The sequence below is a fragment of the Leptodactylus fuscus genome, chromosome 5, assembly GCF_031893055.1.
Source record: "Leptodactylus fuscus isolate aLepFus1 chromosome 5, aLepFus1.hap2, whole genome shotgun sequence".
NCBI lineage: Eukaryota > Metazoa > Chordata > Amphibia > Anura > Leptodactylidae > Leptodactylus > Leptodactylus fuscus.
The window spans coordinates 42,289,796-42,312,558 of NC_134269.1; the positions used below are offsets into that span (position 1 = coordinate 42,289,796).

At 42.2% G+C, this 22,763-nt stretch overlaps 1 protein-coding gene across 2 annotated transcripts in view; it reads right to left on the reverse strand.

Annotated features, from left to right (window-relative positions):
- Positions 1-398: 398 nt before the first annotated feature.
- GFPT1 (glutamine--fructose-6-phosphate transaminase 1) overlaps positions 399-22,763 on the reverse strand; it is a 31,024-nt gene continuing 8,659 nt past the window's right edge. Inside the window, exons 2-20 of one of the 2 annotated variants that reach the window (XM_075273025.1) lie at positions 17,932-18,039; positions 16,892-16,999; positions 12,637-12,762; positions 11,499-11,557; positions 10,963-11,097; positions 10,451-10,512; positions 10,259-10,338; positions 9,647-9,700; positions 8,157-8,262; positions 7,710-7,873; positions 6,605-6,700; positions 6,352-6,449; positions 5,236-5,356; positions 4,802-4,959; positions 4,580-4,694; positions 3,444-3,571; positions 2,661-2,828; positions 2,416-2,577; positions 399-2,255 (exon numbers count right to left, since the gene is read on the reverse strand). In XM_075273025.1, the coding sequence (XP_075129126.1) occupies positions 2,211-2,255; positions 2,416-2,577; positions 2,661-2,828; positions 3,444-3,571; positions 4,580-4,694; positions 4,802-4,959; positions 5,236-5,356; positions 6,352-6,449; positions 6,605-6,700; positions 7,710-7,873; positions 8,157-8,262; positions 9,647-9,700; positions 10,259-10,338; positions 10,451-10,512; positions 10,963-11,097; positions 11,499-11,557; positions 12,637-12,762; positions 16,892-16,999; positions 17,932-18,039 (2,093 nt within the window). In that variant the 3' untranslated portion in view covers positions 399-2,210. The remainder of the gene's footprint in view (positions 2,256-2,415; positions 2,578-2,660; positions 2,829-3,443; positions 3,572-4,579; positions 4,695-4,801; positions 4,960-5,235; positions 5,357-6,351; positions 6,450-6,604; positions 6,701-7,709; positions 7,874-8,156; positions 8,263-9,646; positions 9,701-10,258; positions 10,339-10,450; positions 10,513-10,962; positions 11,098-11,498; positions 11,558-12,636; positions 12,763-16,891; positions 17,000-17,931; positions 18,040-22,763) is intronic. The other variant, XM_075273027.1, reaches the window with a different exon arrangement.

Genomic DNA, 22,763 nt, shown 5'->3' on the forward strand with positions numbered 1-22,763 from the left:
TGCAGTTAAAGTGCACGGACCCCATAGACTATAATGGGGTCCATGTGCTTTAACTGCACAGTGCTCCTCCTAAACACTCTCCTCCTGCTACTCATGGACTTGGTGACTCTCCTTTAGTCAAATTGTGGTTTCCCCTGAAACAAGCATTTTTTTTCCCATAGACTATAATAGGATTCGATATTCGATCGAGTAGTCGAATATTGAGGCTCTACTAAAAACGAATATCGAATATATCACTGTTCGCGCATCTCTAGTTATTACATAAATACCATACGTAACCCCTTCACCAACCCACAGCAGCCATAACCACTTGGATTCATGTCATAATCTTAATTTTTATGCAATTTTTTCGAACCTCATACTTGTAATAATGAAATCCACACAGACCGAGCGATAGCTAAATGCATGTACATGTCCAAATCTTTATTGTTTCACAGAATCCAAGTGTTTTTACAAGCACTGTACGCATCTTTGGTCCTTTGTAAACTTCTTTTACATTAATAGAACAGCATCTTTCCATCTAATGGAAACTTTTACACTTTCTTCCAGTTAAAACAGAAAATAATAGACAATACATAATCAAACATTAAAGTACCAACATCTTATATAGAATACAAAATAGATAAAGGAAAAAAAAATACAAGGGACGCGAGAACGTAATAAGTCACATTGTCTTTCCTATAAATCTTCATCGCTAGTAGTGCATGTAGAGGTCTCAGAAAGCCTTCATTTCATATCGTATGGAGTCTGTCTGTTGGGAGGATTGTTAAAGGGGTTGCCCCAAGAAAAAGGGATTTTATTCAGAAAAGTCACCCGTTGCCCATACATTGCATCAGGTATTGCAACTTGACTCCATTCATTTCAATGGGCTGCAATATCCGACACAACCCAAAGACAAGGGCGGTATAGAAAAGAAAATATATATATTATATAATAGATTATTTTTCCCATTCCTATATGACCCCTTTAATGTGTCTTGGAAAAGCACAGCAATATTCCACACGTGAGACAATGATGTGCTGTATTGAAATAGCCTTTGCAAGATGATGCCCAGTACTGGCACCCATTGGGTGCCTCATTGCACCCTTACAAATGGCTTCAGAACCAGAGACCTTAACAGGACAATTTCACAGTTAGTCGATTCCAGATTTCTATGGTGGCTCAAGGACAAGCCCATAATAAAGCGTAAACTGAAGGTGTGAAAAAGTAGTTTTTAGTATGCACTTAGGCATATAAATAGCAACCGTACAGGTCAAGATAAAATGCCAATTATTAGGGCCGAACGTATTAAAAACATGAGGATCAAATGTGCAACTGCTAAAACAAGAAGGAAATATCTAGTACCTGCAAAAAAATATAGAAAAACCATTATCTATGGAGAATCTCTATCCTATGTCACCAGGAGGTAAAGTAGCAAGTAGTGTTGCAGCCTTCGCGGCAAGACTAAGGGAGCCTTGGAGGAGGCCATGCAACTGCACAAGGACAAACATGAAGCCAAAAGAAACATAAAAACAATATGGCAGGAATATGAACCAGACCGATTGTCTGAACCTATATGGAATGTGCAGTCCCGGCCTCCTGGGAATTCAGGACTGTGGGTCCATGAGAGGAGGAGCTTTTTCTATTATTGTAACACGGCGACTTACTAACAGATCAAAACAGCACAGGTTGGCCCAAATGCGTCCATACAAGATCTGCCGCCAGGCGTCCGACATAACCACTTGTGCTTGTGTCATGGTATTAGAATGCTAAAGGATTGCTTCAATTCATGTTAGGAATAAGGAGACAAGCGTCGCATGGCCTGCCTACGTGCAAGGACACGAGACAACTTCTTGGCACATATTCCTAGGTGGACAGGCCATGTCTATACTGGGGTGGCCGGAGAGTAAACAGACAGAGTTATAAAGTGCTGGATTTGGCATGTCGGGGGGGGGGGGGGGGGGTCATTCCCAAATCACTAGACCTCTGTCAAGGTTACTGCAGCTGAAGGAAATGGCTACTCTACAAGATCATGTGATTACCATAGAAACTACGATTGTACAATATTCTGCCCTTCATCATTTACAAGGTGCAGCCAAAATGAACTGCAAAAGGATCTAAACAACAAAAGAAAAAAAACAAAAAACACAGAAACATAAATACAAAAGTAAAAATTGGGATAAAAAAAAAATTAATGTAGAAATAGTGTCTTGCGGTGCGACAGCCTCAGCTTATTCCACGGTCACTGACTTGGCTAAGTTTCTAGGACAATCCACCTAAGAGAAAAAGAAGGAGAGGGTTATAGGAAGCCAATAATGATGTCCAGGTCAGAACATGCAGATCTTCTAAAATACTGTGTACAGACCAAGAGGTCCTTTAAGTATACCCACAATTTCCTAACAAAAACTAAATAAAATTTATACATATAAAACTCACATCATATCCTCTAAGCACAGCAAGATGGAAGGCAAGGAGCTGCAAGGGGATGACGCTCAGGATTCCTTGCAGACAGTCCACTGTGTGAGGCACCTTTATTGTACGTTTGATTGTGTTAATGGTTTCTGTATCCTCTTTGTCACAGATTACTACTGGCCGACCCTGGGGAATGGAACAAATATGTAAAAACTTGAAAATAATACAAGGATCACTCGCACTCTGCAAGGGTCACGTTTAGGACCTACCTGTCTTGCCACCACTTGCTGCAATGCATTTTGGCATTTGGTGTAGGCGTGATCTCTCATGATGATCATTATAACTGGCATGAGTTTGTCTACCAGAGCCAATGGACCATGCTTCAGTTCTCCAGCCAAGATGCCTTCCGAATGCATGTATGTGATTTCCTTAATTTTCTGCAGGAAAAAGAAACATATTATATAAAGATATACTATGAAAGTGAAGAGAAAGACCCAGAGTACAAGTGTCTAACTACAGCTGGGGTGAATACAACGCTACATGACCTGTTCCTAGTACACCCGCTGTCCCACCGATCATCTGTTTCAAGAGGCCGGAGCACTCACAAGCAACGTAGGCTCTTTATTGTGTCAATAATATCACATACATTAGTCATATGGTACAGGAACAGCTCAGTCCCAATCATGTGCAATACTGAATACATATCCTACGATATGTATGGTATTGGGCCTGCTATTTAGTGAAGAGGCTGCAGTACTCACCCAAGCATTGCAGCCTCTTCAACAAACTGATCTGTAGGGTTCCTGGATGTTGGATCCCATCATGCACATATGGTTAGCCTATTCTAAGGACTGGTCAACATACAAACCATCCTTATAAAAGGAGTGATGTAGAAAATCCTCCTATCCAAGGATTCTTTATCCCCCTCAAGATCAGTCTTCTAAGGGTTGCTCTAATGGGCATCATTGTCAAATGTATTGTCTGTAAGCAAGACTTCATCTGTTATCGTGTCGCCGTCTCAGAATATTAGCCGGCAACGTGACTCCACTTACCAGGGCTCCTTCCAAGCAGGTTGCATAGTGATATCCACGACCCATAATGAGGACGGATTTCTGCTGGTACAGCTCGGCCGCCAGCTTCTGTATCTCATCATCCAGGCTCAGGACTTCTTTAATGTTATCTGTCAAAACCGACGAAAAAGAGACGTTACCTCCAAGAAAGTGCATAAAACTGTTCAGGTGTTATCACGCTGTCAGCATCACAATTCCTGTACGAAACCCAGCCATGATGTCTTCATTGTGGACAGGTTATCAGACAGGGACACTACATGTATGAGAATATACCCAGGACACAATAAGGACACCATGGCTGGACTTCAGAATAAAGAACGTTTCTGCATTGATGGTCATGTCCATTGGCAACAGATCAAGAAAAAAAAGATGTCGCCATGAAGATGAACAGAGAAAATCTATAAAACTCTGCAAAGTTTTTAATTATTTATATATACAAAAATGTTCTTACTTGCTTACAATTTTAAATAAGGTTAGCTTTTCGTAAGAGTTTTCCGGGCTAAAAAGATTTTGATGACTGATCCAAACAATAAGTCATCAACAAGAGATTGGTAGGGGTCTGCCACCTAAGGGTCCCATCGATTAACTTTTCTTAGTAGCTGAAGCACAAAGAATGGAGCAGGAAGCAGACAGATCTGTTCTCCACCTAGTGGTCAGACCAGGTTACTGCAGATGTGTTCCCATACATGGCCATTACATAGAAAGCACAGCTGTCTGCTTCCCGCTCCGTTCTCTGTGTATCATCTGCTGAGAACAGCTGATTGGTGGGATGCAGGGTCTTAGTATGGATGTTGATGGCTTATTTTCAGGATATTTCATCAATATTTTTACCCAGAAAATGCCATTTTCCAGTCCCTATAGGAAAGTTGGGTTAATAGAGGACCATTATTTACAAGCTACAAGTAGTGTTCTTGATCTGCAGGACCCCATTGATTTCAATGGAAACTATGTAATGCTTCATTTCCTCTGTTATGATACTGCAGTGGAAACTTGCTGTTATCTAATGTGTACAGCGTACATCTGATTCTTCTCCAACAACAGATGTCAGGCGAGATAAGAGTAGGCAGTTGTATTCCAGGAACAATATGTAACAAACACTACACAAAGGACTATCTTACCTGGTAAAATCTTCAGACCATGTAGGATCTGCTTACGTCTGTCCTGCATAGATATGCGATCATCACAAACCATGAGGGCAAACATGACAAGTGCCACAAACTGACTTGTGTAGGCCTAGAAAGAGAACACTGGTGTTATAATACTAGAATAGATTGACCATTACACTAAATAGAAGAAGACACAATGTAATATGCTCAGTAGCTCCGCAGGTCAGCACTTACCTTGGTGCTGGCAACACCAATCTCGGGTCCGGCATTAATGTGAACCCCACAATCTGTCTCTCGGGAAATGGAACTGCCAACAGTGTTTGTAATCCCTACGGTCAGGGCGCCGCGTTCTTTGCAGTAACGCAGGGCGAGTAAGGTGTCTGCTGTCTCTCCTGGAAAAAAAGATTGCAAGTCTCAGAGGATGGGGACCATGAAGAATGTTATTTACAGCGGTGGACATGTTTGGTGTAGGTGATAGGAGAGCACATGGCGTAAATGTTGAATATTGCCATACAGCCCCATTTACCTGATGGGGGACAAAAGTGGCCCACAATGGAATACCATTTTTTCTAACCTCTGTGGCCAGTGGATGCCACAGTTTGGGTATAGAGTGGCATAAATTGGGAAACAAGGCATATTAGAAAAACCAATATGGGTGATCAACTTACCTGACTGGCTGATGAAAAAGCATACATCATCTCTGAAGACAGGGGTGTTCCTGTCCAAAAAGTCGCTAGCCAGCTCCACCATGACGGGCAGTTCTGTCAGCTCTTCTAAAATTTGGCGTGTCTATGGAAATAAAAAATTTTTTAAAAAGGCATACGGTCAGGCACTTTGCACAACAAGAATATGGCATCATGCAATGGTCTTCCTGTAGTAAGAGTAATAGTGACCTCATTGGTTCCCCCATTATACTTCAAACCATGACACCAGTATGAACAGACCCAGAGGGGATGCTCGGAAAAAATAAAGCAAAGACAAATTGTATTTCCACATAGAAATGCAATAAAACTGTGCAGAAGGATAGCAGGGGAAGAAACCATAAAGTTTACAGGCAGTATATAGACGCTGGATGCTATAAGCAGAATAACAAAGCACTTTCTCATTACCAAATTGAAAGAATTAGTGTAGGGTGGAAACTGACCGCGAAACTCAGCCGGCCGCCAATATGGAATATTTTCAACAAAGCAGAGCAACTTTTTCCGTGACTCTACCCATAGACATAAAGGTCATAGACATAAAGGTCTATGGTTTTATGCCACGAAGAAGACTGAACTGTCTAATAGGCAGTTACATGTGTTCTAATGTCATGCAGGGTACCCCACATGTGAGCATCAGGACCATGTATTGCAATTATATGGGAGGGGGGTGTTAACCGTTAGCAATCCCACAGTCCCTCTGTTATGATAGGCCTTCCTAGCCCCTTACTGACTGCTGCATTGCATACACATGGCCAGAGATGGCTTAAAAATAAAGTCTAGCACAAGTTATCATACAGGCCATTGGATAACTTGTAAAAAGGGTAGCACGCCAAAATGCAGTGTAATAGGTAGGATGCCCTTAACCCCAGGAAAAGCTTTTATTTCCTACCCTAGCCTTGTACCTAAATAAGCAGACCAACACACCAAGGATACTTGTCTTACCAGCTACCCTCCCCTAGACCCCAGCCATGAGGATTTCAAGTTCATTCGAGATTAAAATGCTGAAATTTTTCAATATAATAAAAATAATCCCCAGTTAATAGACATGTGTATATACATAGATCATCATGGCGCAATACTCACAGCCACTCCAGCATGGTAACTCGTCCCACAAGCAATGAGGATTAGTCGCCGACATCTCTGGATTTCTTTGAGGTGATCCTTCAAACCTCCCAAGTTCACTGTAAAAACAGAATCGGTATTGTCCATGTAACAAACAGCAGAGGACATCAGTAGTAAGTCTTCATATAAATGAGAAGTCACATATATGAGGATAAAGACCTGAGAACCAGTTTATCAGGTAGCAAGTAAATCTATAAGGGCCGGTGGGTTTTACCTGTTAGGTCATCAAAGTTTACACGACCCCTCATGGTGTTGACAACCGATTCCGGTTGCTCAAAGATTTCTTTCTGCATGAAGGAGCTGAAGTTGCCTGCCGAGCAAACGAGAGAGAATGTAAACCAGAAGCCATCACGATCTCTAAGCAACACGTAACATGTCTTCTGCGGCTTTCCATTCCATCTTCAGCAACCTCCATGTCCATTTATACATTCGACATTTACCTTTAGAGTGATGAATGAATCCCCGGACCTGCAAACTGACACCAGACCGTCCTCCGCACAATAAGTAGTGACACCTACTGTACTCTATTCTAGTCTTATAGGTTTGACAACACACCCCATGTGGCTGCACCTCATTCTTGCATCTACAGACCCTCCCAGGTATATAACAATAGTTCCCTTTAAGACACACCTCCTTTCGAGGAGACCTTTGTCTACGTAGCTCTACCTCATGTCTATAGTACTTGTTCTATAGGAGAATTCTAGAGAGTGATGCAACGATTAGTCATTCCTGTTTTGTTAACCTTTAAGTTATAAGTGCTTGGGAGCACTCCCCTATATAAGTCCAGGCTCGGCTAAGATGATGGTGCACATGCTCTCAATGGGAAGGTGCACAGAAGTCACTGCCTCTAGGGATAAAGGATTGGCATGCCCAATCCTTCTCTCCTCAGCATCTGACAAGCGTTACCACCTTAAAGATCATATGTTCATACATCTTCACCTTCAAGCCTTGTCACCTTCACTTATATGTCACATGTATGACACCACTCTCATCAATATACTGCCAAGAAAAGCGAGTGACTGCAGCCATTCTGTATGCAAACACAGTAGAGGCATTGACAGCTGGCCCAGCGCAGGAATGGAGAGGAGGATGCAAGTATGAATTTATTTTTAATTTTTTTAGTTCCCCCTATTGCTTGCCTTTGCTTCTATGACCCTGGACATCCCCTTTAACACTTTAGAACATACACCGTGAACAACATGAGTTTCATATGCTCCTTAGCAAAGTCTTAGATTTGTGTCTCTTAAGAAGACGCAGAAATCCAAGATATGGAGGAGAACCTTGTTTGTCCACCTAAACAGCATGAGCCTGGCACGTACCCTTCATGATCTGCTGCAGCTCCATCTGTAGAGTCTGAATGGCACGTGCAGGGTGATCTCCGGCATTTCTCTTGATGCGGTGGATAGAGAGACGCCCATCCACAACAGCAGCCACATCATCATCTTCAAGGAAGATCACTCTGTTGGTGTGCTCAATGACGGCACTACAAGACAAAGGATTGTGTGGGCTTACTACACGTACTCTTACCCAATACTATTGGGATCATCAACATCAAAATTTATTATGAAGGGATCCCCAAAGGGTGTTACACTGAAATCTACATAGGAAGAAATCATGTATCCACCAACGTAAGGATTCTATTTCACCATGGAGGTCCTATGGACCATGGCATGGGCACGTGACACACAGTATATAACGCAAATACAGCCTATATTATCCCATTGGCACAGTATAAGCCCGCCCGGATAACACTGTACACTCCTAACCTGGCATCGGAGGCAAAGTAATATTCCACGGCCTTTTCATCCACGGGGAACAGGCAGGTGGTGCTGTCCACTCTGGTCAGGGAGCAACTTCCTTTCTTTTCCAAACCTGCAAAAGTGAACATAACAAAGTTTTTTCCCCTGTTAGTGTTTGTAGATGAAGATAGTGATAGAAGGGCAAGAAGAGTCCTTAGTCTGAGATTCAGCCCAACCGGAGGAAATGCAGCTTGTAGCAGGAAAAAAATGCAGAGTCTGTTACGGAAAGCATTCGAGCATTCAGTTTAAGTTGTGGGAAAGGCGTCTACCCCAGATTGGTACACAGGGTATAGAGCTGACAGTCTGGTACTAGCAGAGCTGCCATATCTATAGACGGTTATGGGCATTAAGACTCGTCATTTGGCGCCATCACGGCATGTCTATTGGATTTTGCACAGAATGGCATTCTGCAGCTTGCTATGTATTGTGATACAGGCAAGCTGCAGAAGACAAAACGATCCAAAAATCGTAATTAAACACAATTGCAGAATTACTATTCAGACAATAACACACAGAAATCAATGTGTCTATTGCCTTTCTGAACTATATCATTTGAATGGACCCTTCATAAAGGTTGGCCAAAGGAAATGTACAACTATACCCATAATGTACCAGCTGGATGCCAAGTTGGTCAAAGCCTGGCAGCGGAGCCAATCCACAACATAAGAAATGGCAGGGGTTATGAAAGCTTGTAGTTCGCAGCATTCTGTGATTAGTTCCCCATATAAAGGTCCTCCATTAATTTAGCAAATGCAAAAATACCCTGAAATATAAGCAATGAAGAAGAAAATAACATGATCTCATTTCACATGCCCCGAGAGGGATAGAAAAGGTAAGGAGCATTTGTTTCTTGTTCTGGTACGGTTTCCAGTAATGTAGGGGCAGAATCTATGCTATAGGACACTCCTATACTAAAAAAAAAAAAAAAAAAAAAAAAAAAAAAATTATAGAAATTTTTTTTTCCTGAAATCCAGTAAGAAAAACTGATCTTAAATGTGGTGGGGTAATTCATGGCAGTCACTTAATTTTCAAATTTTTTCAGTAAAAAAATTTCAATTTCTGAGTAAAGAGCACCACCTGCTGTGCAAAAAGTGAACTGCCCAAAGTAAAAAAAAAACAAAACAAAACAAAAAAACCCTATTATAATTGTAATAAAAAATATATATAATTTTTTTTTTTATTTTTTTTTTAATTTGGATTCTACTCTACTCAATGTATCAGAAATCATTGGGTTTTATGATATTTGTTAGTATCTGGTTATTACCAGATAAGAAATAACCACAAAGTAAAAATTGTATGATGAAACTTTGAAACTTGGTTGGCTATAGTGCGGTATTATTTATTATTGGATGGCACACAGATTGACCTGCATGGAGAACAGTACCAGAAACCGATAATATGAATATAGTCTCTTTCTAAGAGAAGGTATATAATGTAATACGAGGCTGGACAGGCACCTTCATCCACTACAATGGCCAGTCCCTCTAGTGGATAATCGTAGCTTTGTGACACTGAAAATGACAATGAGAAATGCGACAGCACGAATCAGACAATAAGTCAAAGACAAGGGCAAACTATGCATTGCAGTACTCTGAAATGCATATCTCACATACGCCGACCAGGGTCACCTAGGTATGCCAAGCAGCTAAACACATGATAGGAGCAGACTGATAGAGGACGTATGTGTTACAATGACACAATGGCAATTGTAACTGGACTGCGGTTTATAGAAAATCGTGAATAATCAGTAATAATTAATAAAGACAATATACAATTTAATAATTCCCCCTCCCTCTCCATCATAGTATGCCTAGCACAATTCTTACATTTCACTGGTGATCTATGTGATAATAGACATATCAATAGGAAGCTAGATCTAGACATGCTTAGCAAAAGCCAGGCCTGCTATGAAATCAAACAGTAGGGTATATATCGCTTCAATACAGCTCATGGCGGCAGCCATTCTGACAATGTTACCTAGGTTATTCATGCCAAGGCTGCTAACGTGAATGATGCCAAGGCCATAGGTCCCTGTACAGCCTGGCACTGGTTCAGCCAAGTATATTTACCTGAGCGGTAGAGAACTGGGATGTGGTCAGTAGACAGCTTGTGTTCGCTCCGTACACCCATCAGAAGTGGGCTGCCCCTCCTATTAGGCAATTACAGGATAAGAACACATAGACAATAGCATTAGAATGACAAACTGATAATACAACTATTCTTTATGGGGACTGGGGGGCGGGGGTCACACATGAGGTTACCTGGTCCCAACAGCCTGGCCGGGATAGTGCACGCTCTTAAATACTAAGGCGAACGCACCTTCCTGCAAAAGAAAGATGGAGGAACATGGTTATAATAAAGAAAAGGTATAGGAAAGCGATATGGAAGAGGTTATTGAAAGCTATATCCAGCCAAGATGGTCTTCATTACGGGGTCTACGCAGGTGGTGTCCGAAGTCCTGAATGTCAGATATCACTATGCCCCAATAGGGTGGCCATGGACATATAGGTTGGCAATTACACAGGTTTGCTTTATGGAGAAAGGGCAACCCTTGTGGTCGTGTAATGGGGGCCATTATGATGGTCAACCAGTTTTCCAAAAATCAGATGATGCTAAAGCAAGAAATATAACCATGATATGGGGGTATGAAAGTGGCTCACCTTCCATGGAATACAGGTTTGAGCATTATATAATCCAACATGCCCAGCCCCTAAGGGGATTACCTTCACCCCTAACCCGTAGGTAAGTGAATAGGGGAGTGGGCTATACTTACCAGCTGCTGGATGACTCTCTCCACAAGGGTGGCAAAGCTGATGCCATCTTTCTCCCGATTGTCGTACATATACTTGGCGAGCTTGGCAATGGTTTCCGTGTCAGTCTCAGATTCAAACTCATAGCCCTTGCTCTCCTGCAGAACAATAATACCACCACCATGTAATTCATGCCAATTTTTATACACAAGTTTATAGGAGGAATAAGAGAGTTACGGTAGAATATAGAGGTCAAAGAAAGGATTCTCACGAAATGTTACCTCATGAGAAGTAGAAGTCACCAGGTCTAAAAAGTCCACTGACATGCTAGCCCACTTGGCTAGTATATTCCAATTTACATCAATACTAAAAGGGCTTCTATCTTTGGAATGGCGGAATAGATTTGGATAAACCCCAAACTAGTCAGAGTCAAGCACCTATCGGATGATATAGATCATCGGGGTTTCAGACCTAGTGGGCACCCCTGCCATCTCCATATGGACCTTCTATGATACTAGAGGTGCTTAGACCCAGATGGTCCTTACACAAAGCCACTCACCAAAAACTTCTTCAGGTCCTTATAGTTTGTGATGATTCCGTTGTGGATAACTATGAACTCTAGAAGGAAAGAGAGAAAAATGACATCATTTCCTGACGCTAAAGTAAAAAAAACAAGCCATGATGAAAGATCTGAACCAGAGAAATCTGGAGGCCACATGTGAGGAACATACAGTATATTTATGTTAACCCAAAGCGTTACCGTTCATTTAATGTACGAGAGTCACAAATCCTCTGTGTATAGCGTCCTGATGCTACAAACTGAACACTTCTGCACATCTGTTAACCCCTGCAGGGAGGCATGTCACGTAATTGATGCCAGGAAACACTGGAGAGGGAAAGTAGCAGGACTGGAAGCAATAAATCCCTAAACATGATTACCCCTGATACAGAATAAACTACTTGTGGAGACCTATAAATTATATGTCTACTATACACATAGAATCAAACTACATGTAACATAGTACATATATAGGGCTACTCATGTTGCAGCGATACAGAGTTACGGCCTGATTCACCTCTGCATTCGGTATTCTGCTTGAAGACCTCCCAAACGGAATACCAAACGCATTGACAAGCGGCGAGTTTATGAAAGCACTCGGACCCCATAGATTGTAATCAGGTCCGTGTGATTTCCACGCGGTCTCCACACGAGGCATGTGGAGAGGAAAGTAGTTCATGAAGTACGGTTCTGTCCACATGACTCGTGCGGACATCACGTGGAAAACACATTGATCCCATTATACTTTCATTATACTTTCATAAGCTCACCGCTTGTCAATGCGTTCGGTATTCACATGGGGACCCTCCGAATGGAATACCAAACGCGGATGTGAACCAGGCCTTACAGCCTTTTTATTATGCAGCGCTGCATTTACAAGTCTGTAGGCTTCAGAGCTGAAATCGCCTAACATCGATGAATGTCTTCACAGATTTCGCACTGGAAGTGTACAGCAATGTGATGTAGGGAAAACGTATTCTCCTGTAATATCATAGGAGCTCAGCTAAGCAGACAGGAGAGTCTGACAACAAGCTTGCTGACTGTTTGCAATAGTAACTAGTAGAATTATGAATGATATATGCAATTCACAATTAGCTTCAAAAATCACAATATAATTTATAATACAAAGCTTACATACCGTTGTTTTTGTCAGAACGCTGTGGGTGACTGTTTGTGGGGCTGGGCTCTCCATGGGTGGCCCAACGGGTGTGTGCAATTCCTATGTGAACATCAAATTCAATGTCTAGATCAAGGTTTTCTTGCTCTGTAAAAAAATAAATACATAAAAATTAATAAATAAAATCAATAATCTGGCAAAACTCATGGTACTTGATACAGCACCCTGTTACGGCACTGCCAGGTCTGGCCATACACTTTAGCAGTTATGGGCCAAACACCCTTTTGGCTGATGGTTATTCATCACGACCCCCTTTCTCATATTGAGCGAGGGTGCATGTGTTCAGAATGGGAAAAAGGGAATAATCTGTTGTAACGCTGCTCTGGTGGTGGCAGAGAACAAAATGATCAGGCATGTTGAAATCCACCAACCCGCTCCTTCTCTCCCCGGTCATCTGTTGTTGGGAAAAATTGGACACTCTCCATACAAGTTATATGGCTGTCCAGTGTTACCAAAAACATTGAGTTCAGCGAACAGTAATTTAATGTGCATGGCTGCTTTGTACCCACCTACCTAGGGCAACAATGAACTGAGGCTACACCTACACAGCTATCATGGGCATTATATCTATTGTAAACAGGCAGATGGAAAAGTGGTAGATGGCAGGTATCTTCCACTGAGGTGGCTGGTGTCCACATGGTGACTACCTGGAGTATGGGTCCAGGATTTAGGAATTGTTGTAGACCCAGGCCTATACTCCAGTCCTGGTTTGGTAGGTGACCCAAGGATCAGCTGTAAAAGAGCTGAGGCTGCTCAAGGGAAGTGGGGGTGTGGTCGTCTCTTGGAGGAGAAACCTGTTGTACACACTGCCCTGTGTGTGTGTCTGGAGGATAAAACCTTAAAATTCACCTTGTGTGTGGGTGAGGAAAGCCTGAAGACTTACCTTCTTTACATCCTGAAGTAAGGACTGTTTTGTTGTTTCATTTTTGTACCCTGCTGAAGAAAGCTCCTTTGTGTTATCCTTTTGCTGAAGAAAGCGGTTTTTGATTTACATTCTGTGGACTGTGTGAACTGCCTCCAATAAACTGACTACAACTGAGAGCTGATATCCTTGCCTCCGTCTGATTGACCTAGCAACTTACCTTCTCTGAAGGTCCCGCATTTACACTATTATATACCAGAAACTGCCCAAAAATTTCCAATTTCCTATAATTAATGGAAGATCTTAAATGTAGCAAAGATTGTTTGTGTGAATAACTTTGACAAAAAATTTTTTTATCATATGGAATTGCTACGGTATGTATCCCCTGGTCTATTCTTTACAGGGGTCCGTAGGTAAAGTCTCTTTTACGTGCAGATATTTTACTGGCCATTGTGTTCACGAACTGCGAATGTTTTTAATTTAACAAAACCAAAATGATCTGTTACCATTTTCATCTCCCTCGAGTCAGGGGGGGTTAGAAAGGAGAACAGAAGGCAGGAAAGGAGGGTTAAGTATAGGTTACTATTACAATGCGGGGGATAGGTTCATGTGTTAACATTTTGTAATGCTGAAGAATTCCTGACAGGGGGGTGATGTCGGATTTGCTTTTCTTTAGCGATAATGTGAGGGAGGAGAAGTCGTCCAAGTAAAATACCCACATCTAAGGTTGGTAATGACTTCCAATCAGGAGCATTCATTTACGGTTATAGGTAATGACCCACATTGTGCTATGTAGTCGCACTGGTTTCCTACTCAATTCAGCGGTTTCAAAAAAATTCGACATTGGAATTTCTTAGGGTATGTTCACACATAAGAGGATCTTAAAGTTGACTCTTGATGTGCCAAGGATCTGCATGAGGATTAGCCACCGTCAAAGGGGCTAAACCACTGGCTTTGTGTTCCTACAATACAATTGTGACTACAATATATCCAGATTGTGTCCCTACAATACAATTGTGACTACAATATACCCAGATTGTGTCCCTACAATACAATTGTGACTACCGTATGCCCAGATTGTGTTCCTACAATACAAATCGAGGTTACTAAATCCTACTTGCATGTAATGGCTTTGATAAGGATTCTGCACTAAAAACCTCATCAAACCTTGAATGCATGACCAGGAATTTTTCAGGTTAAAAATATTGATGACTTATCATAATGATAGTTGATCAGCATCAGATTGTTGGGGATCGGACACCAGACACCCCCAAAAATATATTTTCAGCACAGAAAATGGAATAGGAAGCAGACAGCAATGTTGTCTTGGATCCCATTGAAGTGAATGGGAGCCAAGCTGCAGTAACTTGGATTGCCACCACATAGGGAACAGTGCTGTCTGCTTTCTGCTCCATTCTCTGTGTATCAGCTTCCCAGAACAGCTGGTCAGTGGGGGTTCTAGATGCCAGACCGCCATTGATCTGATTAATAACCTATTCTTTGGATAAGTCACCAATAATTTTAGCCTGGGAAAACCCTTTAAGCATTCCTCATGCTCCATGGCTTCCTTTGAAGATGGAAGATGCAACGCTAAATTGAACCCATTGTTTACCAGCTACCATTAGATTATACCGGTGTACTTCAAAGCTCCGGCATGATTTTCGTCATCTAGATGGCAATAACAGTACCGGTCACTCTGATAGAATAGATAGACTTCCTAACCGGCCATATTTGGGAAAGCTGGGTGACAACTTCAGTCAGCAATCAAACATATCTACATAAGCTATACCCCACGGTCAGTCAACTTTCCCAAATGGAAAAATATGGAGTAGTATTTCTGACACCTAAATAGAAGAATTTACTGAGTTTTACCTTTAATGTGAGAAAAATGATCTTAAAGCAATTCCAGCACAAGAAAGCTGGATTATACTGCAGAAACTAGTATAGGAGGAGAATCCAGCTCTGCAAGCAAAATGTGTTATTTACCCTGTATAGGTTGGATTTCCTGGAATTCTCCATGGATTTGGATTTACTTAAACGCGTGATTCCATTATGAAATCCTCTGGCAGGCCCTAAGTTTAGTGGGGGGGCTGGAGCGGCAGGGGAGCTGGGGGGTAAGGGGGGAGTAATGTGAATAAATGACATTTTCCTGAAACTGTTTTTGTTGGAAAACAAATATCTGGCAGGAGACTTGGGCCCAGCGAAAGGCTTACAGCGTGTTAGGTTTCATGTCATTAAGAGACTCGACAGAAACCTTGCCATTGTACGTCCATTAAGGCTCCACGTATGCAGATGACTGGGTGGAGTAACCCTTTAACTGATCACGTTTGAGTTCCCGAAGGGTGAACATTAACCCCTCCGGTCTCATCACACAGGATTCCTGCTAACCAATTCACTTTTTTAATGGAAATTTTTTAAAAAAATTCCTAGTACATGACTACTAAATATAGTATATGGCCACTGGGAGCAGCCATCTTAAGACCCCAGGTACTCATATGTACTGAACAATGTACTAAGAAAATAAATCCAGGGGGGCAACAAGGAGGAGAGGATCTTATTAAAGTCATGTGTACACTCCATATTGTGGCCCAGCAGGAGACGAAAACTTTTCAGGGAAACGTAGACAGGGGAAGAATAAATCATAAGGCGGCTCTGCTGCCAGATTCCAGAGGGGATCACATATACAGAAGAGGAACATTACCTCCTGGCAGATGTATACAATCAGGAATAGATTTAAAGGGATTGTCCAGATTTTTATTTTGCTTTTATTTTAACTGTTTGCTCCCTGAATCTTCTTTCCTACAGTGTGAAGGTGGCAGCACAGTCACCGGTATAGACTATGTAAAGATGCCACGTTCTCTACTATGTCGCCATCTCCTGTACACCTCATAGGAGACAACGGGGCATATTGTAGGAGAAAAGTCATGAATAGTCGTAAGGCTTAAATGGGTTACCTCCCAATGCAACTTATCCCCATTCTAAAGGACAAGGATAAGTTGCAGACGGGTGGTTGTTGGACTGCTGGGACCTACACCTATCATGAGAACCCCCATCTTAGTCTGATTGAGATGTGGTCGGGCAGACGTATTGCCGTTCCGCTTCTATGGGCTATGGTCTAAAAGATCACAGAGACCCTCACTGTCAAGAACAGGGGTCTGTGACAACCTTTAGAGTGAATCTGCAGTTACGTACTGAGCACTGCAGTCTACAGGACAGATAAAGACAGCCAAGTATGGAACTCCTAACCTACAAGTGTAGGAGACCAAAACCAGAATTGGCAAAGACCCAATCTTAACCAGGACACAGACCTCAGCCCTTCACCCATCTGCATTCACAAACATAAGAACTACATACTGTTTATCTCTTCATCCAAGGCCTTGACTTTCCCCTTCTTCTTGATAAGCTGGATCTGGTTAGCGTTGTTCTCCCAGTTCTTTTCATTTCCGCCATCGATTCCAACACCTAAGACAGACAGAATATTATATTGAAATTCTATAAATCCTGCATGGAGGAACTAAGCTGGGGCTCTGTTCACATCTGTGTTGCAGATTCCCATCATGTCAAAATGACAGCATTGTTGGATCCCTTACATAATGGTACCCAATTTACTATAATGGGGTTGGGCATTTTTGATGGAACCTGCGAAAGACGTTCCAGTGCAGCTTGAACACAACCTAAAATAGCCATTTGGTGGCTATCCCATATATGTGGCCAGCTTACACATCTTCAGGTAAAACTAACAAGACTGCAAAGCATATCCCAGAGATTTATTGTATTGTGGCTTGTAGACACCAGTATATTTGTGGCGGTTTACTGACAGTGTAAAGTATGAGGGAGAGGCAGAAAGAACTGTAGACCATGTCAGATCCTCCCAAGAATCTAAGCTGAAAAGGGGTTGTGCCGCCATTGACCCCCACCCAATCTGCACAAGAGAGGTGCTGTAGCCATGTGATGGATACACAAGCATTAGATAGCCAAGTAATAGCTCTTGGCTATCTCCAGCAACCCAACTGACTTGAATGGTGTGATGGACGCTGCATGTCTGTGGTACTCCATTGAAGTCAACAGCTACAGGACTACGGTGACAGCCCCAACATTCAGACCCTTACCGACCTAATCTGTGTCTAGGGGACAAGCGTTAATAGTGACACAACCCCCTTTATAAGTGATTGTAGCTTGGGTACAGGTGTAGGCCATAACCATTTACATGGCAAACCATACATGTCATGGTCTTGGTAGTGTATAGACACTGTATAAGGGTCTGTCCAGCCTTTTGGATGAGAGCCACTTATAGTGTGTACATATACATTAGATTTTTCTTTCGTTCATTATAATATTTTACTGACCATTCAGCACATATAACATGGCGGTGTACATAATTCCATGTAACTTACCTGCAGAATCATATCCTCTGTACTCCAATCTCTGAAGACCTTTGATCAGTCTCTCAAGGATTTCCCGCCTGGTGCGAGGCACGTGGTAGTTGAGGTATGCAAATATTCCTGGAACAGAAAATATGTCGTCATCAGTATATGATATACTGTACCTGTACCGCAACACAGAAAACTAACAGTTATAACTAGACTGAAAAACCTTATACTTAAATTAGATCTTACAATGACTTCCTTGCCACGAGGGCAGATACTGTCACGTTCTGTCACTGACAGCTTCTAATTAACAGCTTACACGTCGTCGCCATCCCGCCGCTATACCGCCTCGTTATAAATAGCTATTCCGGTCTGTAAATAGGTCAAAGACCGAGATTAGCCGGCCCGGCAGAAACACCTCCATGGCTTCTGGGTCTGGCCAAATCCAAACGTATAGATAAGAAGTCCAGGCCATGGAAGAGGTTAATAAACGTACCGAAATATAGACTGCGGTAAGAAGCAGAAGGCCAGCACGTATTATACAGAACAGATCAATGATTGACTCCAATATACATACATTATATATAAGATTACATTTTATTAAAATAAATTATTTTAATTTAATTTTCTCATATACATGAGGCGCTTCTTACCATCACATTACATCTTGCACAATTATCATTAATCCTAGCGGCGGTCTGACTGGTTACAGATCTAACATTAGCAGTTGCTAGACAGCATATTATTATAACATCTAATCTTAATTTAATAAATCAGATTACAAATATACTCTGTCACCACTAGGGGTGCCACAGCACAATCATAATCTGAAGCAGGACGCATGTAGCAGAGTTAACCCCAACTTCTGCAACAAGACACTAAAAAAAATTTTATTTATTTTTCATTGGTTTTTGGAGTCTTCTGTGATAAGATCACATTGCAGAAGTTTAACCAATTGCAGAAGTTTGGGGAATACCAAAAAAACAAGAATGTGGCACGTTTTTCTCTACTTTTATGCTTCATTTTGCATTTTTGCCTCCCCACGTGTAAGTCTAGCATCTTGAAAAGGTAAGAGTTGACACGATGAAGTTTCTACAATGTGTGGATGAGATTAAATGAAATGAGACTGTAAAACGCCTTTTTCCCCAGCAGTGTACGGCCTCAATGCAAGTCAATTCATGGCCATGATCTGTCTCCGTCCATCTGATGCAGGTGTACTTATACCCATTACTGTCAGACAATAGTTCTGTTGTTGGGGGAGATCAGCTGTAGTCGGACACAAGAGGCAGCTGCAATGATCACAAATGGCTTTTATAACCCAATTCTGCAAACCCGTCTACTTAGCCTGTTTTACTAGGATTTTATTCAGAGGTGTATCTATAGGGGGAACACATTAGGCAATCACACCCAGGTCTTGATACCCGAGGAGACCCCTCTAACACAAAGACACCAATGTATATCATTGGTGTATATATATATTGGTGTCTTTGTGTTAGAGGGGTCTCCTCGGGTATCAAGACCTGGGTGTGATTGCCTAATGTGTTCCCCCTATAGATACACCTCTGGTCTAAGAGGTGGGTGCCCTGTTACAGATGTTGGATTGTGTCCCTGGAGCTACAGGTTACTCATCCACGAGAATACAAAAGCTGAACTAAAGAATTCATCCCCAAAAGATTTAGGTTTTAAATCATGATTTATCTATAGTTATAACATAGATAGATAGATAGATAGATAGATAGATAGATAGATAGAATACAGGACGGGGTACCCAAATTTTTTTTGCCCAAAGCCCACATTGTGAGCATGCTCTGAATAAACATATTTAGCATTTAGGACACGGTACCCCAGGTATACTGAAGCCCTAAGCAAGGCTGGAGCCAAGTGGTGACATGGCACAGCGGCAGTGTCAGACGGGGGTGCCTAGGATCCACCAGTAGATTCAATTCTGGGGCCCACTGTACAGCTAAGTGTAAATATAACCTGCCGATCACAAATATTAGTTGCCTACCAATTCATCAAACTGTACCTACACACATTGTTCTGTATAGTCTGGCTAGCTAGTCCTTACCATGGGCCTTTTATGTCCTGCGGCCCTCTCAGTAGCCTGCGGACTTGCGCTTACCTTAAACTCGGGCCCCCTTAGCTCTGTGAGCACTAGTGATGGGGGCCCACAGTGCCAGAAGGTAGACGGGGCCCAGGAGGGATGCCAGAGGTTGGCCATACTCTGTGCCCAGGTGTAATCTCAGCCATCCAATGCATATATAACAAACTATGTAAATTGTTAAATATTCTACCCAGTTTATTATATGGGCACATAGGTGAGATGCTATCTGTATGCAGTGCTGCGATTGCTAAGCGCCACTCTTGTAGGGGTTATGGGTCTAGGATCCCACTAGCCCCCACTGGGCCATCTACCTGTTACCATATGGACCAGTGTGAGCATACACACATATGTGCACTGCGTATCTCAGGTGTGAACACAAGCACAACACATAAGAGCATGCAGAGAGGCTGCAGACCTGGCCTAAATGCTACAGGCTACAAGCTCCGCCATGGCAGGTGACACAATATACACAATGCCATCAGCTACACACTGTCTGACATAATTTCTTCAGGAGTGAGAACTTTTTTTTTAGCAATTTACAGTTCTATTTAAAAGGTGAACTATGTGAAAAATGAGGCCAGGAGGGAATTTACATGACATTATCCTATGTATTTGGTACTTGGCATACCTGTCATTTCAGGTGACTCCGGGACAGGGTGTCGTGTGTGTACACACCCACTACTATACAGTGGATGACATATATGGAATGCTCTACCCCGGACAATCAGATTAACTCCCAATTTCTACAGCTTCAAGCGCAACCTAAAGACACATCTTTTCAGACAGGCCTATCACAATTCCTAATGTAAACCCTTCCGTACCGTCATTAGAATCCCCAAAATCTAACCCTCCTCTGCCCCCGCTCCCACATTTCCCCACATGATATGATGCCATTTCAGGCTAACTTTATATGTCCAAGCTCCATTCACATGTAAAAGGACACCACTAGTGATGGCTCAGAGTTTTATGTTTGTGTAATGACAGTCACCTCTCATTGTCTGACCTCTGCATAAGCAATACCGCCCCTGCTACCTCTTGTCACCCCCTCTACCTCATAGATTGTAAGCTCTTGCGAGCAGGGCCCTCAGTCCCATTGTGTGAAGTGACTATTTCTTTGTTATGTATCTGTCTGTATTTGAACCCTACAAATTGTACAGCACTGCGGAATATGTTGGCGCTATATAAATACAACTTATTATTATTATTATTATTATATCAGCAGCTATAATTCACAATTGTACCTAAGCCGAGTTCCACAGTAGTCATAGACTATCTCCTATGTACTGTAGTCCCCCAGAGGAGATCTTGCTCCTGCATCTCTCTCACAGCAGCAACAACACAGAGGACACCATAAACAAGTACCCATCTCAGATGTAAAACACTTACTGCAAGCAGCAGCTTCTGTTTGCCTGTTGCCCTCTCTTTCCTCCTCCTTCCCCTTTCCATAAGCTTCTATGGGCAGCAACTGTAACCTGATCCCTCAGCGAGGATAATCTGTCTTGTCTCTTCTTATCAAGACAGATTTTACCAGGAAGCAGAAAAAGGAGTGGAGTCTACAAGTGGCATTATCCTGTACCAAAATATCTTATCACGATTTATACTATTCAGTTACAGGAAACATTGATGCTTAAGGCTGGGACCCTACAGCACATGATCACAGGCGGCCACAAACTGGCTGCGACCTACAGTAGCTGAGCTCTGGGTGACATCTAAAGGAGTTTTCCATTTTTAGCAAATAAATGTTATTGTTTGCATAATGGAAAGTTATGTATCCCCCCCCCCCCCCCCCAATATCCTTCCTGTATCAATTCCTCAGTCTTTGCTTGCTGTCATTCATTCCACTTACTTAAAGTGGAGGTTAATTGATATGGATAGTATATTGGAATATTCTACAACTTTTCGCCACACAAATAATCATAACATTTATTTGCCAAAACTGGAAGACCCCTTTAAACTAAATTTCATCCATAAGCAGTGCATAGGTTGAAAGCCACAGAGGTTCTGCAGAAAAACCACCGGATTATTTTATATACAGTAAAAAAAAAAAAAAAAAATTTAAGGGGAAAGAATGCACTGCATTACTTTATGTTATAAAGGGGTTTTCTCATGGGTCATGGTCGCACAACCACACTACAATGGAGGTCAAGCAATTGGTTAATGTGCAAAGTAACAGCTACAATGTAACACTAAACTTACCCCTATATAAAGTCTATACGGTCATAAATTCCACGTAAAGCACATTCTGAGCATGCTACGTGCTGGAATTAAATTAAAAATGTCGGCTCTTTGGCCTTCAGGAATCACGGCATAACCCAGGTACTCATTCTGCCAGGGTGCAGACACCAGGAACGCTCTATGGACCGTTGTCTGTGTGGGACATGTGGTTTCCAGGACTGAAAAGTAATCTTTATAGCAAACGTGGATCGCTGCCAGGCCAAGACTATTCACTTCACATCCCGGACTAAAACGCTATTCACAAGAGGCCGAGCCGCTCAGAACACAGGACGCCTTTTACAGGGGAAAATACTAAGGCTTCTCCCAACACCTTCAAGTGCTTCTTGTACTACATGAAATTCTAAGGTCTGCATACACATTTCCATATGACAAGGATAGTGGAGATCTGACTCCTTCATTCTCAGGATCTGTGGGGACCCCATGGGTCAGATCCCCACAAAGTAATGACATATCCTAGTGATATTCCATCCATGGACTTAGCTATAGAAGATGCACAGTTAGGCCCTGAACTCTGACAACG